This window comes from Hyalella azteca, unplaced genomic scaffold, assembly GCF_000764305.2.
Source record: "Hyalella azteca isolate HAZT.00-mixed unplaced genomic scaffold, Hazt_2.0.2 contig14896, whole genome shotgun sequence".
NCBI classification, from domain to species: Eukaryota; Metazoa; Arthropoda; class Malacostraca; order Amphipoda; family Hyalellidae; genus Hyalella; species Hyalella azteca.
Window position 1 is genome coordinate 167,407 of NW_025944763.1, and position 13,405 is coordinate 180,811.

Here is a 13,405-nt window from a genome sequence, read left to right on the forward strand (position 1 = left end):
ATCATAACAAAATGCTAAAATAAAACGTTCCTTCAACGAACAAGCTTCACGTTCGAAAAGATCAAAAGTCAGATCACAATTGATATATAAATGGTAAGAGATTTGTTGAGTAAAGTGTTTTTTAGTAAAAGAAAATTCACTAAGATTCATAAAAAAACAACAGGCTATGGCATCATTCAACGCTTCTATGAAAAGTTAAATCATACCTCCTGAAAATCCTCGGAAGGATTTTCACGCGCCACTTAACCATAGAAATTATGTCAACATCTTTTTATCCCAACATTATAACAGGAGTTTCGAAAAATACCGACGAAATTTACGATCGACTTTACACCCGGGCGAATTTTGGGGAATGCCGCCAGCCCTCGACCATCACGGTCAGAGCCTACCACGCTGGGCACGAGGCATTAGCACCAGCATGCCACTCTTCGCTGCTGAGTCTCCGAAAAATATGCTAAGACGAGCTCAACCTAACTTGGATTTGCAAAAAAATTCATAGTACATTTTTAATCAATATTAGCCGTAAATCACGAATGTTAAAAAATAATAATAACCCGTTATGGTGATATATTGGTATATTGTTACATTAGAAAAAGCAAAATAGCATGCGAAAACACGTGATATCAGTATATATTACACAAACTATGGCGCTGTATTAAGTGCGTCTTTATAGTAACAATACAGTACAACAATATTAAGCATACAATTTTTCTGTGAGAGAGAAAAAATTACAGTAGAAAGAGAGAGATCATAAGCCCGGCCAGCTACGTGACGAGGCTAACGCTAAGCAGGAAAAGCAAGCAAAGAAGAAGAAAGCACAGCGAGTGCCAAGATAAGGGATCGTCAAGGCCAGGAGGTGGAACATAGACGCAGAAACCAATAATGATACTAAAGAAACCAAGAGCGGAGTTAAATAGAGAAATAAGTGGTTATGAGCAAACAAAAAGCTGTAGTTTATTTTTCGTATTGTTTGCAATGTTAAGAGTTCACATTTCCCAATAGTGAAAGCAATTATATATGTCAACAGAAGACACACACATCCACGCTCTGCACTTTCAATAAGCTTTCGTCTAAATACAAGATCAAAACTAGAAGCAATACTAGAAGAAATTTAAAGGAATTTTAGTCTATTCGGAAAGGACTAAGGAAAGCGGGAAGAGAGGGAAAGAGGTGCAGGACGAAGCGCGATAGAGACCTGCATTCGCGCCACCCCGCGAAGTAGACATTGAAGCAAGGCACGAGACAGAAGTTTGTGCCAAGTGCGTTCATCGCACATAACCAAACTTACTAACTAGATAACAGGCCATATTTTAATGAGGTCCATCTTCAATCCATGTTTTTTAGTAAGAATAATTTGTCTTAGATGTAATGGATTAGAGTATTCAACGAACGACTTAGCATACACTTTTCATCGTCCGAATGAGATGGTCGATGGTCTGAATGCAGCTCTGGGCGACTTTATTCCTTATTTTTCCTTCTCGAGAGGCAATAGCGCCATCAAACTTGAGCGTGCCCATTATTATATGACGGCACATGAGAACGTTTCTTGGATCATTTATTGTAACGAACAAATCAAAGGAGAGTCCGCAAAACAGTGGATGCTTCGAAGGCAAGATCAGCGGCCACGCAGACGAACGGCACGCCTACACACACCACACCAAGTCTGGAGCTCAACTGACGGGCTGCTGGTGGCAGCAGCAGCACACCTGTCTGCCCCAGCCTGCGAGACACCCCCACCTAACCCCTGGCTGTATAGCGGCGAGACGGTGGTGAGCGAAGAGGGGGGCAACTTACAGGAATTATCACACCACCAACAGAACGCAATGAGCCACACCAAATGAGACGGTGCGAGTAGCACGCCAGAAGTTCTGACAAACAACGAGTACGTCAAGCACTAGGAGGCAGATCCTCACAAGAAACTGATGTATGAATGCGAGTGAAGAGAGCATGTCTTTGTGTGGCAGTGAGGTGGCTAGGCCGGCAGCGGCCATAGCGAGTCAATGGGAGAGCGTCTCCCCGCCCTCTCATAGATGTCTGCCGGCCTCTATGCACGCCAGGGAGCTACATCAATACAGCCAGTTCGCCTGTGCAGCCAGTTCGCCCGTGCAGCCAGTTCGCCTGTGCAGCCAGTGTGTCTTTGCAGCCAGCGTGTCTGTGCAGCCAGTCCGCCCGTGCAGCCAGTCTGTCAGTAGACCCAGCCTATCAGTGTAGCTAATCTATCTGTACAGCCAGTCTGCATGTACAGCCAGTCTGCCTGTATAGCCAGTCTGCCTGTATAGCCAGCCAGGCCGCCTGTATAGCATGTCCACATGTAAAGCCAGTCCGCATGTTCAGTCAGTCCGGCTGTTCAGTCAGTCCGCCTGTATAGCCAGTTCGCTTCTGCAGCCAGTTTGCCTGTATAACAAGTCCACCTCCATCGCCGGTCTCTCTGTTCATTCAATCCTCCATTAAGGCCAGTCTGCTTCCATAGCTGGTATATCCGTACAGCCAGTCGGCATGCACTGCACCGCACAGCCGGCACATCGTGCACAGCGCGCCCTAGTAGCCGTGCAGTGGGCTGCACGACGTTGCTGAGGAGGCCCTAACCTACCACACGGCCCACCCATGCCGTTCTGCTCGCCGGTTAGAATAAACCCGGCCAACAAATGAGCACAGTTTTGTCGCTAGAACCCACAACCCTCACGCCGCCGACCACACTTTTGCGCGAGGCTTGATGCCTGTGGTGGTGATGCTCCATGATGATCATGCTGAGCTTATGTATGATGATCATGCTGAGATTATGTGTGATGATCATGCATGATCATGCTGAGCTTATGTATGATGATCATGCTGAGCTTATGTGTGATGATCATGCTGAGCTCATGTGTGATGATCATGCTGAGCTCATGTGTGATGATCATGCTGAGCTCATGCGTGGTGGTCATGCTGAGCTCATGCGTGGTGATCATGCTGAGTTTAAGAGTGATGCTCCATGACAGTCATGCTGAGCTCATGTGTGATGCTACATTGAGATCACGCCTCATGCTTGATGATGTATGTAAATCTGCCAATATAATGCGATATATTTTATGCGATAGAAAAATGTTGTTTTCGCTCATAGTTCTCAAACATGTTCATTATCTCATACCTCAATGTACACAGGCTCATTTACGTGACCGAGTAACTTGCATGCTGTGCCACGCTCGAGACAAGTCTTGATGTATCATGACTGCTTGCGAACCATGCATCACTACACGCGAGTTCGTATCACGGTAGACGCACGCTGTGTCATGGTAGAAGTTTCCTATATCATTATAGATGTACCTTAAGTGACGTTCGGCGCACGATATGTCACGGTACATTTACGCTGCGTCACGGCAGACGCTGACTACAACTCGAATTGTGATATTCAGTGCGACATTCTGACCCATGTTGTTAAAAAATTAACAGACTCGGGCTGTTTTACACACATACACGTAAGTGAATATTGAGAAATATGCGACTTGACGCACATGCAGATAACAACACTGTGAGTTCGTGACATGCAGAGAATGTTAGAAGCAAAAAATGGTAAGAGTCAAAATAATTATGGCAAAAAAATACGGCTCCTAGACGGGTTACAACGACCATTATTTCCGCGTAATGAGCACCCCGGGTTTCTAAGGAATGCCACAGTGCTTCCTGAAGCACGCCGGTTTGCGGAAGAATCTTGTGTACGGTACTGTTGTAGAGCTTACCGGATTTTCCGTGAATGCCACTTTTTATCATGGAGCACGCTGGTTTTTCCAGGAAGGCCGCGACTTGTCATAGAGCCTGCCGGGTTTTTGAGGAATGCCGAGATTTGTCATGGAGCACGTTGGATTTATCAGGAATGCCGCGGTTAGTCATGGAGCAAGCAGGTTTTCGAAGAATGCCGAGGTTTGTCATGGAGCACGCGGATTTTTGAGGAATGCCGCGGTTTGTCATGGAGCACGCCGGATTCTCCAGGAATGTCGTTTTTCGTCATAAAGCAGGCTGCATTTTCATGTAGTGCGGCTGTTCGTTCAGCGCCAGGTTTTCGTATTCTGCAATGGTTTTGAGCAGGTTGGGTTTTTGTAAACTGTAACTGTATGTCGTGTGGCACGCTATGTCCTCGTGCTGTGCGATTGTTTGTTATGTTTCAAGCCAGATTTCCGCCATTGCATGGCAGAAAATCCCGATGCTTTTCTTGCAAATCAAGCAACGGAAGTTTGTTCAGTCGCTTCACCTCAGAGTTGAGGAGCTGTTTCGCAGGAACGGAACATGACTATAGGAGTTTGTTATAAGTATCCACTAAACAAATCGTGTCGAGATACTACGTACCATGACTTGGAAATTTATTCTAAGTATGATATTAGTCCAGGATGACAGCTGTATTTAAGATTACGGGATTCACAAGGTAAGGTGGTATTCAGGATAGCAGAATTGGAATAATAAAATTCGGGATGACGGAATTAGTGATAACGGGATTCTCAAATTGGATAGATTATCCACGTAATTTTGGAATTAATAACTTAAATTAGTACACTGCTCATGCTTTGAAAAGGAACCACGTCAAATTTCTATAAATTTTCTATCAAAGTTAGAGGTTACTGCGGGAGAAAGGCGCTGCCCGAGGAAAGACGAGAATTGTAACTACGAAAACTTTTATGAGACACAAGTCAGAAATTTAATTTATGTTAGATTACAGACGAGATACTTGAGCATCTAATCGTGATGGCGGAGCTAATAATATTCTTTAATTGAAATTAAATGATGGAAGATTGTCATGTACTGATAACCACAAAGCCTATCAGACATAATAACTATTTCCAAAGATCGCTGCCAATGTGGCCGCAATGATTCAAACGATTCGCTCGCATCGTATAATTACATTGAATTCAATAACGTATACTTCCAACTTGTAGATTCGGACAGCGAAACATCACAATGCAAGCAGGAATATTAGCATAAAAAATCAAAGTTAAATTAAGGAATACTTCTGTTTAACAAATGAAAGTAATTAAACGCAAGAACAAAATACGATGCTAGGATTTGCGCATAAATACAGTTAAAAGACATAAATTTTCCACAAACCATTAATTTTCATTTGTTAATACTAACAGAATTATTTGTACGAGGCACCAATCGAGCCATTTTCTTGTCAATATGAAGGTTCAACGAGTCGGTGGAGGCATTAACTGTGAAACAGCATGGCAGCTCTACTCTGTTCATCATTTAAAAATGACGAATTTGAAAGAACTACCACGCATGCGCCCCAAGACTCTACTCATCCATTTAATTATGAGCCTGTGCTCTTTCATGTCGTTTTTTCCTACTTGAATTTTACTCAATCGACCATTCAACACAGCAGAAATATAGAGGAAAGTGAAACTGAAATGTAAAAACCAAGCGCAACAATTAGTCAAGCACCATCAATTATCGGGCGGTATCGGCAGTAAAAATATTCGTGCGAAAAAATCTAATCATTTCAGCTTATTACCGAAATATATTATAAACATATATTATTTTCTAAAAAATTTAAGCAAACAAATTTATAAAAATGTGTCGTGTTTTGCACGAATGCATGCCCTGAGCAAAAATTTAAACGGTTATATGATATGTTTACAGTGTAGAAATATTTTGGAGTTAATTACCTAGACGGTATAAAATATTTATAGTTATTAAACCGACATTTAACATAATTAGTTAGCTTCTTTCTTTGTATTTAATCTAAAAAAACAGACAGGGCACCGATACGAAAAATTTAAACATGATTATTTTCCAAACAAACGTTAGAGTCATTGAATTATGGCACTAGGCATGCATCTTTTAGGTACCAAACACTAACAAAAACTAAATTAATTTACCAAAACGATCATCATTTAACCAAATTATTTTTTCCATTATCTAATTTTTCGTCAGAACAAAAGAAGTTTTGCTCTCATGTAGCGTTAACAGTCGCAGCGCAATCCACGCCCTGAAAATTTTTAAAGCCTTTTCAGAACGAGTTGAAGCGTCAGTAATTTAAAAGTTCTGAATGGGAGGTCATGTAGGTCATATCTTAACATGTCAGACGCTTGATAATATCACAAACACGCATTAACAGAACTACCAGCACATTACGAGACAAAAAATGTTTCGACTTGTTCGGAAATATTTTACCTTTACTTTTACAAACAGATATGATACGCGTTTTCAATGTCTTATCGGATATATCTTGTTAACAAAAAGAGATAAAAAAAGCTAGAGCAAAATTGATGGTGGGTATTCAGTGTTCACATACAGACGATGACATACAGATGTAAAAATCCGCATTTCGCGGATTATGCTTTATTGTGAAGGGAATAAATCTCATAGCCCAGGTCATCCAGATTCAAGCATAACAGATAAGTGCGCGTCGACAGCTTTACATAATGATTTACTCACACGCGTGATGAAAAGACCTCAAAAATCACACGAAATTTTAAAACCCTATATTTTGTGCACCACATTCGATCAATGCTTTGTTTCCTGTCATTAGAATCCTTCAGATACTTCCTGATAATGTCCACACCCTCGGTGCACTCAAGTCACGTTTCAGCGTAACTCCAAGGCAACGTCATCGGACGTGTGGCAGCTTACAGGCAACTAAATTCTTATTCTTCGAATATTTGATTCTATTTAATGAAATGCTTCGGATTTTTCGCAAATTCAACCGCAGACAGTAAGCTTTGTCATCCCTCAAACTGCATTAAACGTAAGTTAATCAAGAGGAATGAACGAATACAAATATATACTTAAATTCTAAAAGCGAGAAAATAGCCGGAATACTGAGGATTCACACACGGCGTTTCCTAACAGCTGGAAAACTCCTTCAGTTCGTCGCATCTTACAGGCCAATGACTCCGTACCTAACAAATATGAGCGCCTCGCACTCAATGAATCACCGGATTACACACAAACAAAGCAGAAATCAAGAAACAATTAATGAATCTTCACGCCTGGCAGGGTTGTTTCCCATGGACATCTGCACAAAGAAGCCAAAACACGTCAATAGCACCCCACACGATCCATCACTTCTATTAGTCGACAATGTGCAAGAGATCCAACAAAAGAGGAGATAGCAGCAGCACGTGTGCAAGCAGCAGTAACTCAACTCTTTTCAGTAGCTACCACACGAAGAATGTGCCAGCCTGTCCTCTTTGTTACGTCGGGTAGTACAAGTTTACAGGCGTGGGAAGTGACGATCTTCCAACATTGAATTCGCTTGCATGGCTTGACGGAATTCAATTCAGCGATCCACCATTTTGAGGGTTCTTTGAAAACGTACCAGTATATGTTATTAGCAAGATGAAAAAATATAACTCAGTACTCACTGCAGTGATTGACAGAGGACGGACGGACATGACGAGCACAATAGGGCATTTTTTTCCATAAATGAGAAAATGCGCTAAAAACTCGATTTGTCACAAGAGTTCAGGCCAGTCTTCACATGAGATTTTCGCAAAAAATTAAAACGGGCATTTTGTCAGACAAAATCGAATATGCCATGAAATCTCATGAAATCGTCCCTGCTGATACCGGCACCAATCAACACCGGGAAATATCTACCCAAAATAAGGATGAAAGCTGATCACGTCACAAAAATCGTGTCCAGGCGTGATCGTGTCCAAAATTCTTCAAAAAATATCATCAGTTAATCGAGAAACTATGACGAATGCAATAAATAAAGCTAGTTAAGTGAGTACATATAGCGGTGCGGCCATTAAAATAACGTTTGAAAAGTGACTTGAAGCAGCGTGAAATTAAATATTTTGGTAGAGCCAGGAGTACGCAAACTGAAATATTTCAGCTAAATTCGTATCGTAAATGAGGAAGCAATTTCGACAGAGAGTATGACAGAGTAACTCAAATGTTGGTTCAAAATTCCGTAGATTTATTACAAGACACGTTCGGCACAATGTTTGTCTTATGAGGAGAGTTATAGGTTCGAGCGTCAATTCGCAATCGCAATTTAGTCTGCAATCAAGAACGTTTAAAAGTTTATTATGTGTAGTATATATTTAATTGACTGAACAATTGGGTCGTGAACGCTTTTCTGCGAAGTTATAACGACAAAGTCTTCGTTATAATACATAATACTGATGACATCAGGATAGAAATAGTTACTAATCGAATACGGAAGAGGAACATGGATGGATGAAAAATTGGATATGACAAAAGAAGTAATAATAGTGCGATAAATCGAAAATTTAGATCACGAAAAAAATTGTTCGTACTAAAAATCAGCTCTCCAAAAGACAGAAAGGAAACTTATGTTACATGGGTGAGGGACTTCATTTCGAAGACTTCATTTTGAAGTATTTTCAAAATGAAGTATTTTTTCGAAATCGTTTCGGCACGCTGTCGAAGTAAACGTAACTTGAACATCTGTAGAGATTGTTTCTATCAATGAAATAATTACTCTAAACAAAAATTGTGTTTCTTACATTGTCCGCCAAAAGCACTTAATGGATTAATATAGACCGCTTTATCAACGTCATTATGTTTCAACTGGGATAAATACAAGCCTGGTTGGACGCAGGCAAATAAGCTTTAGAAGCCATTCGGAGGCGGTGACACAAATGCAACATTCACTCTGTACTACACCAAAACGTCAGCCATCGCACTTCTCACTGAATCGCTTTCGTTACCTGTTATTACCGATTAAGAATTGCTATGTAGTAAGCGACGGCAATCACTACCAATCAGCTATAATTTGACGTCACAAGCAAAGAACGAGCCCCTGCTTTAGACTTGCTTCTAAACACGGGCTGTCGGCTTTACGTCAGATCGCTATGCAGGGCCACGCGATTCAAACGATCGAACAAGAGCAAACTCCTCGAAAAGTTAAAATAGAAAATAAGTACAGGTTATTTCAGACACAGCTCTTGCAATGTACTTGCCGATCTTTACGGTAATAGGTGAGCTGTCGGGTGTAATGGAGGCGTGGATGTGACGAACGTCGAGTCTGTTCAGAGTACGGCTTGCAGGCCGTCTGTGAGTGGCCGCGCACCACTTGAGTGCCCACCAGCTGGGAACTCACCACTTGAGCGCGCACCAGCTGGGAACTCATCACTTGAGTGCCCACCAGCTGGGAACTCACCACTTGAGCGCGCACCAGCTGGGAACTCATCACTTGAGTGCGCACCAGCTGGGAACTCACCACTTGAGTGCGCACCAGCTGGGAACTCACCACTTGAGCGCGCACCAGCTGGGAACTCACCACTTGAGCGCACTAATTGGGCACTCACCATTTAAGAACGCTCCAGTTGAGCACATACGACTTGAGCACTCACTAATCGAGTGCACAAGCAGCTTGAACACGCACTAGTTGAGCGCACCGAACTGGAACACGCACCATTTGAACAGATACAACTTGAACATGCACCAGTCGAGCGACCATGCAGAAATTGAGCACGCACCAGTTGAGCACGCGCCGCTTCAGCGTCCCGGACTCGAGGGCGCAGTGCGCACCATTTCAAAAGGCACCGCATTTGACTAGAAAATGGCCTCGATGCGTAACCAATACTAATGTCAAAAATTACGAAAACCTGTGTTTCTGAGTTCATTACAGGCTGACTATAAAATGAAGTTAGAATATTTATTTGTAATAAATCACTTTAGGTACGTTTGTATTTAGCAAGCGTTTGCAGTCAACACGTGCTATCCACAGCAAATCCACGAAAACTTCCCGATTGATCCATCAATGGGCATTAAAAAAAATTAGTACAGCAGCAGAACTCGTTAAAAAATACTTCCGGCTTTATTATTCATTTGAATTTATATAAAGAAATTATTAATTCAATAATAGTCGGAAATAGTTTCATATTTGTTTTCGCCGTACTACTGAAATTAGACGTCTATCACCTCGTTCACGAAAGATGAATGGACGATCGAAGCTCTTAAAAACATTGAACTCATGACCGGTCTGTGAAAAAAATGAATTTATAATCACGGTTGGTAGGATCGTCTCCATAATTGAGCACGAAAAGCGAGCTTTTCACTGAGCAAACATCAGTAGTACATAAGAAAACATTTATAATGTTCTATAAAACTCGACGGATGGCTGTAAAGTTTGAGAAGAGACGCCCAGCTGCTATTCTGAGTAACCACCACGGGAGACTCCCATAATAAGTGCTGCTCGCAACTCAAGGCTACTCTGTTCATCTAACTACATAGAGCAAAATCGCTATAACTCCAGTTAATGTTATTCTTATGCAATAATTACATAGAAAATACGACGCGGCGACACGAGATCTGCCTTTGATAGCCTAAATGTGAAAAAAGACGATAGTCTTACATAACGCGTTGAATTGTAAGACTTGTTCCTATTCAAAGCGTTGAGGTTCGACATTCGCTCAGTCACACTTGAAAATTACAGCAGACTTTTCGGCAGCCGATCGACGTTCATATAGCGGACATTAAACTGCCTGCCAAGATGTTGGATAGAGGCACACGGTTGCAAAACTCGAAGAATTTCTCAGTGTGTTCCGGTGAGTAATGTGACTGAGATACAAATCAACCTCGATGGAGAAATGCTGAAGAGTTGCTTGCGTCTCAAGAACCAGTTTGACGACCAAAAAAAAACTGCATCATGCATGAAGGCACAGACTAAGACCGGTGCTTGGATTTACTCATAAAGGCGCCTACACGCCCCTCAGAGCATAGGCTTATCGTCTAAGTCTAACGTCCTGACTTTAATGGGTTTATGATTTGGTATTCCAAGCAGAACACATCCAGACATATCATAATTGAAACCAGACAGTGGTTTCAATTTTATATAGGTATATATATTTTTTGTTAAATCGAAACAGGCAAGGTTTAAAGGAATTTCCAATTCAACTCATTTCAACCATTTTGAAGTGAGTTATCTTATATCAGAGACTGTTATTATTATTATTAAATTTTTTTGGAACTGTGGATAAAAACTATTGCTCCCAGCAAGTTCTTGGAAACGGTCAGAACAATCGGAAAATATGTTTGCGCAATAGCCAGTTTAAGCAGCGCCCATTTATTCAGCAATAATCATAATAGAATATAAAATTTAAAAAAGGCTCAGTATTTTTTAAATTTTGTGTGAGGTACAGAGATTCGACTTCAAAAATGAAGTAAGTACAAATTACTTCGTATCAAAGCGCGAACTACCCCCCGTAATCTGCCACTCATCACACGAAGCTGCATTGACGTAATTTTTTGCAGCTCTGTTCACTAAACACGAAGCTCTACGAAGCAAAGGGGATGATATAAATTAACACTTACGTCTAGTAACAACTAGGAATAGTGCACCACGAATTTGAATGCAAGTCCTCACATGATATTCGTGATGGAGTTAGTGGAAAGTGCGGATCAACCCTATAAAAAGTAACTGACGAACTAGTCCCCGCAGAACAAATTATGATCGCAGATTAAAAACTATTCCAGCGATACAACCTAGTGCAACTATAGAACAAAGGTTAACTAGAACGCGGCATAGAAACAAATCGTCACATCGTAAACACTTCAATGGCAGTGAGTAATCAAGTGGCAGTCGTGAACCGATTAGGTCTGGTCCCAATAATGAATCTAGCACAGACTCCTATTCAAAAAAATAAAAGTAATGACAAAAAGAATACATAAAATTCCAACACCGGATGCAGTAATTGCATGAATTTTTTAGGAGGTAATCGCAAAAGAGGTAGAAAACAATTTTCTATACTTTTGGATCGGCATGTATGAACTCACGTTAGTGTCAATAACAGTTTGAATTGTCAATATGAAATAAGCATTCGTCACGGCTCTAAATTCATGGTTGTGCTTTATTTCGCGACAATGACATGGCTCGTTAATGTCGTGATTACTATGATGGATAGCTGTTCATCAATAAAGATTAGAAAAAAACTATGGGGCAGCTCTACAGCACTCCAAGCCTGCAAATTATCATTAATTTACACTAGAATTTATATAGTATCTAGGGCAAGTTCTTTTGAGAGTGGTCCGCAGGTTGATTTACAAGAGATTAAAAAGTCTTCGTCCAGATCTGTAAATGTCCTAGACAGGTTTTGGGATGCACCCTCAAAGATTTTAAAACGATTTCCAGTTTTGGGGTGACTTTTGATTTCCATGCGACCATTAGTTTAACTTGCGAATCTAAACAACCTTCGTCAGACGTCAAATAACCCTCGTCAGAAGTCAGACGTCAAATACTGTCATCATCTAACACCTGCATTGTGAATCAAGCGAGCATCGCAGTTAACACTCCCGAACCCTCGAAAACTAAAAAAATATCGGTCGGAAACGTTGAGGAATGACAAGGCGTGATCAATAGCTCGTGTCTAGACGAGGCTACGTCGAGCTGCCCGCTTCAAGCAAGGTCGGACTGGCGGCGTGGAGGCGTTCAACTCAGCCCGACGATGATTAATTCTCAAACAATAGTGATCGATGATGCACAAGTTTACCTTCATTCGTTATGGCTTACAGCAATAAAAAAAAGCGGAATTAACGTAACATGTCACAAAGAAACCTTCTGTCTCCTGATAGAACAATGCTTTTGAGCAAGGAAAATGATAGTCTAGACTGTCTTTGTAAATTGGAATAACACTCATTTGCATCGAAAAGGAATTGAGTTACTAAATAACTTGATCTGAAGCCATAAACTAAAGTTTTTTTTTTGTTTGAAAAAAGTGGCAGAAGTAACTCACCTGCTCTCGTCTATTTATAAAAACTTGACTCCAGAACAAACGTGGCTGCAATCTAAAATCTAGATGCTAGATGAACTAATTCGAAGGCAAATAAGTCCTGATAATAAATAATTCTCCGAGTGACTTGATAAATAATTTTCAGGCAACTTAACACATGAAGCGCATTTACGATTGCACTTCTTCGTACTGCCAAACATCAGGGTTGGCCATCTATAAAGTGTAGGCTGAAGACGAAAGTGAGACTGGTTGCTCCCAAGTTCACGTCCCCTCTGGCCTCTGCGCCGGCCCAACCGAACAAAGCTCGCCCTCTCACGGACCTCAAGACCCCCACAACTCGAGGCTTCCTCACCCCTCTCACTAACCCCAGCTGCACTCCCCTCGTACACCCTCGCTTGGGGGTATCCAGAGCAGACGGCCTCAATGAATGTGGTTAAAGATGCAAGGCGCAAAGGCCTTCCTCAGGGAACGCTCGCTAGACCGGACATCGACTGACTAACGCGAGCGACGTGGCTAGCATGTCGAGCTCATCGTATCAGTAAAAACATGGTTATTTTATTGGAGAATTTGCTATCTAGTTTCTTAATGAATGTTAAGTTTAACAGTTGTTTGGCAGTTGCCGAATGAATCTAAAGTTCTGCTGCTGTTACGCAGTTGCTGAATAAATTTCAAGTTCATCAGTTGTACGGCCATTGCTGAATAAATCTGAAGTTCAGTAGTTATTATGCAGT

At 41.4% G+C, this 13,405-nt stretch overlaps 1 protein-coding gene across 2 annotated transcripts in view; it reads right to left on the reverse strand.

Moving 5' to 3' along the window:
- Positions 1 to 13,405, reverse strand: part of LOC108666266 (probable nuclear hormone receptor HR38) — a 98,082-nt gene that overhangs the window by 37,990 nt on the left and 46,687 nt on the right. Inside the window, exon 1 of one of the 2 annotated variants that reach the window (XM_018153101.2) lies at positions 1,404 to 1,656. The exons of the other annotated variant lie outside the window; for it this stretch is intronic. Coding sequence (XP_018008590.1) covers positions 1,404 to 1,535 — 132 coding nt within the window. The 5' untranslated portion in view covers positions 1,536 to 1,656. Of the gene's footprint in view, positions 1 to 1,403; positions 1,657 to 13,405 lie in introns of those variants that run through there. 2 annotated transcript variants of the gene reach the window in all.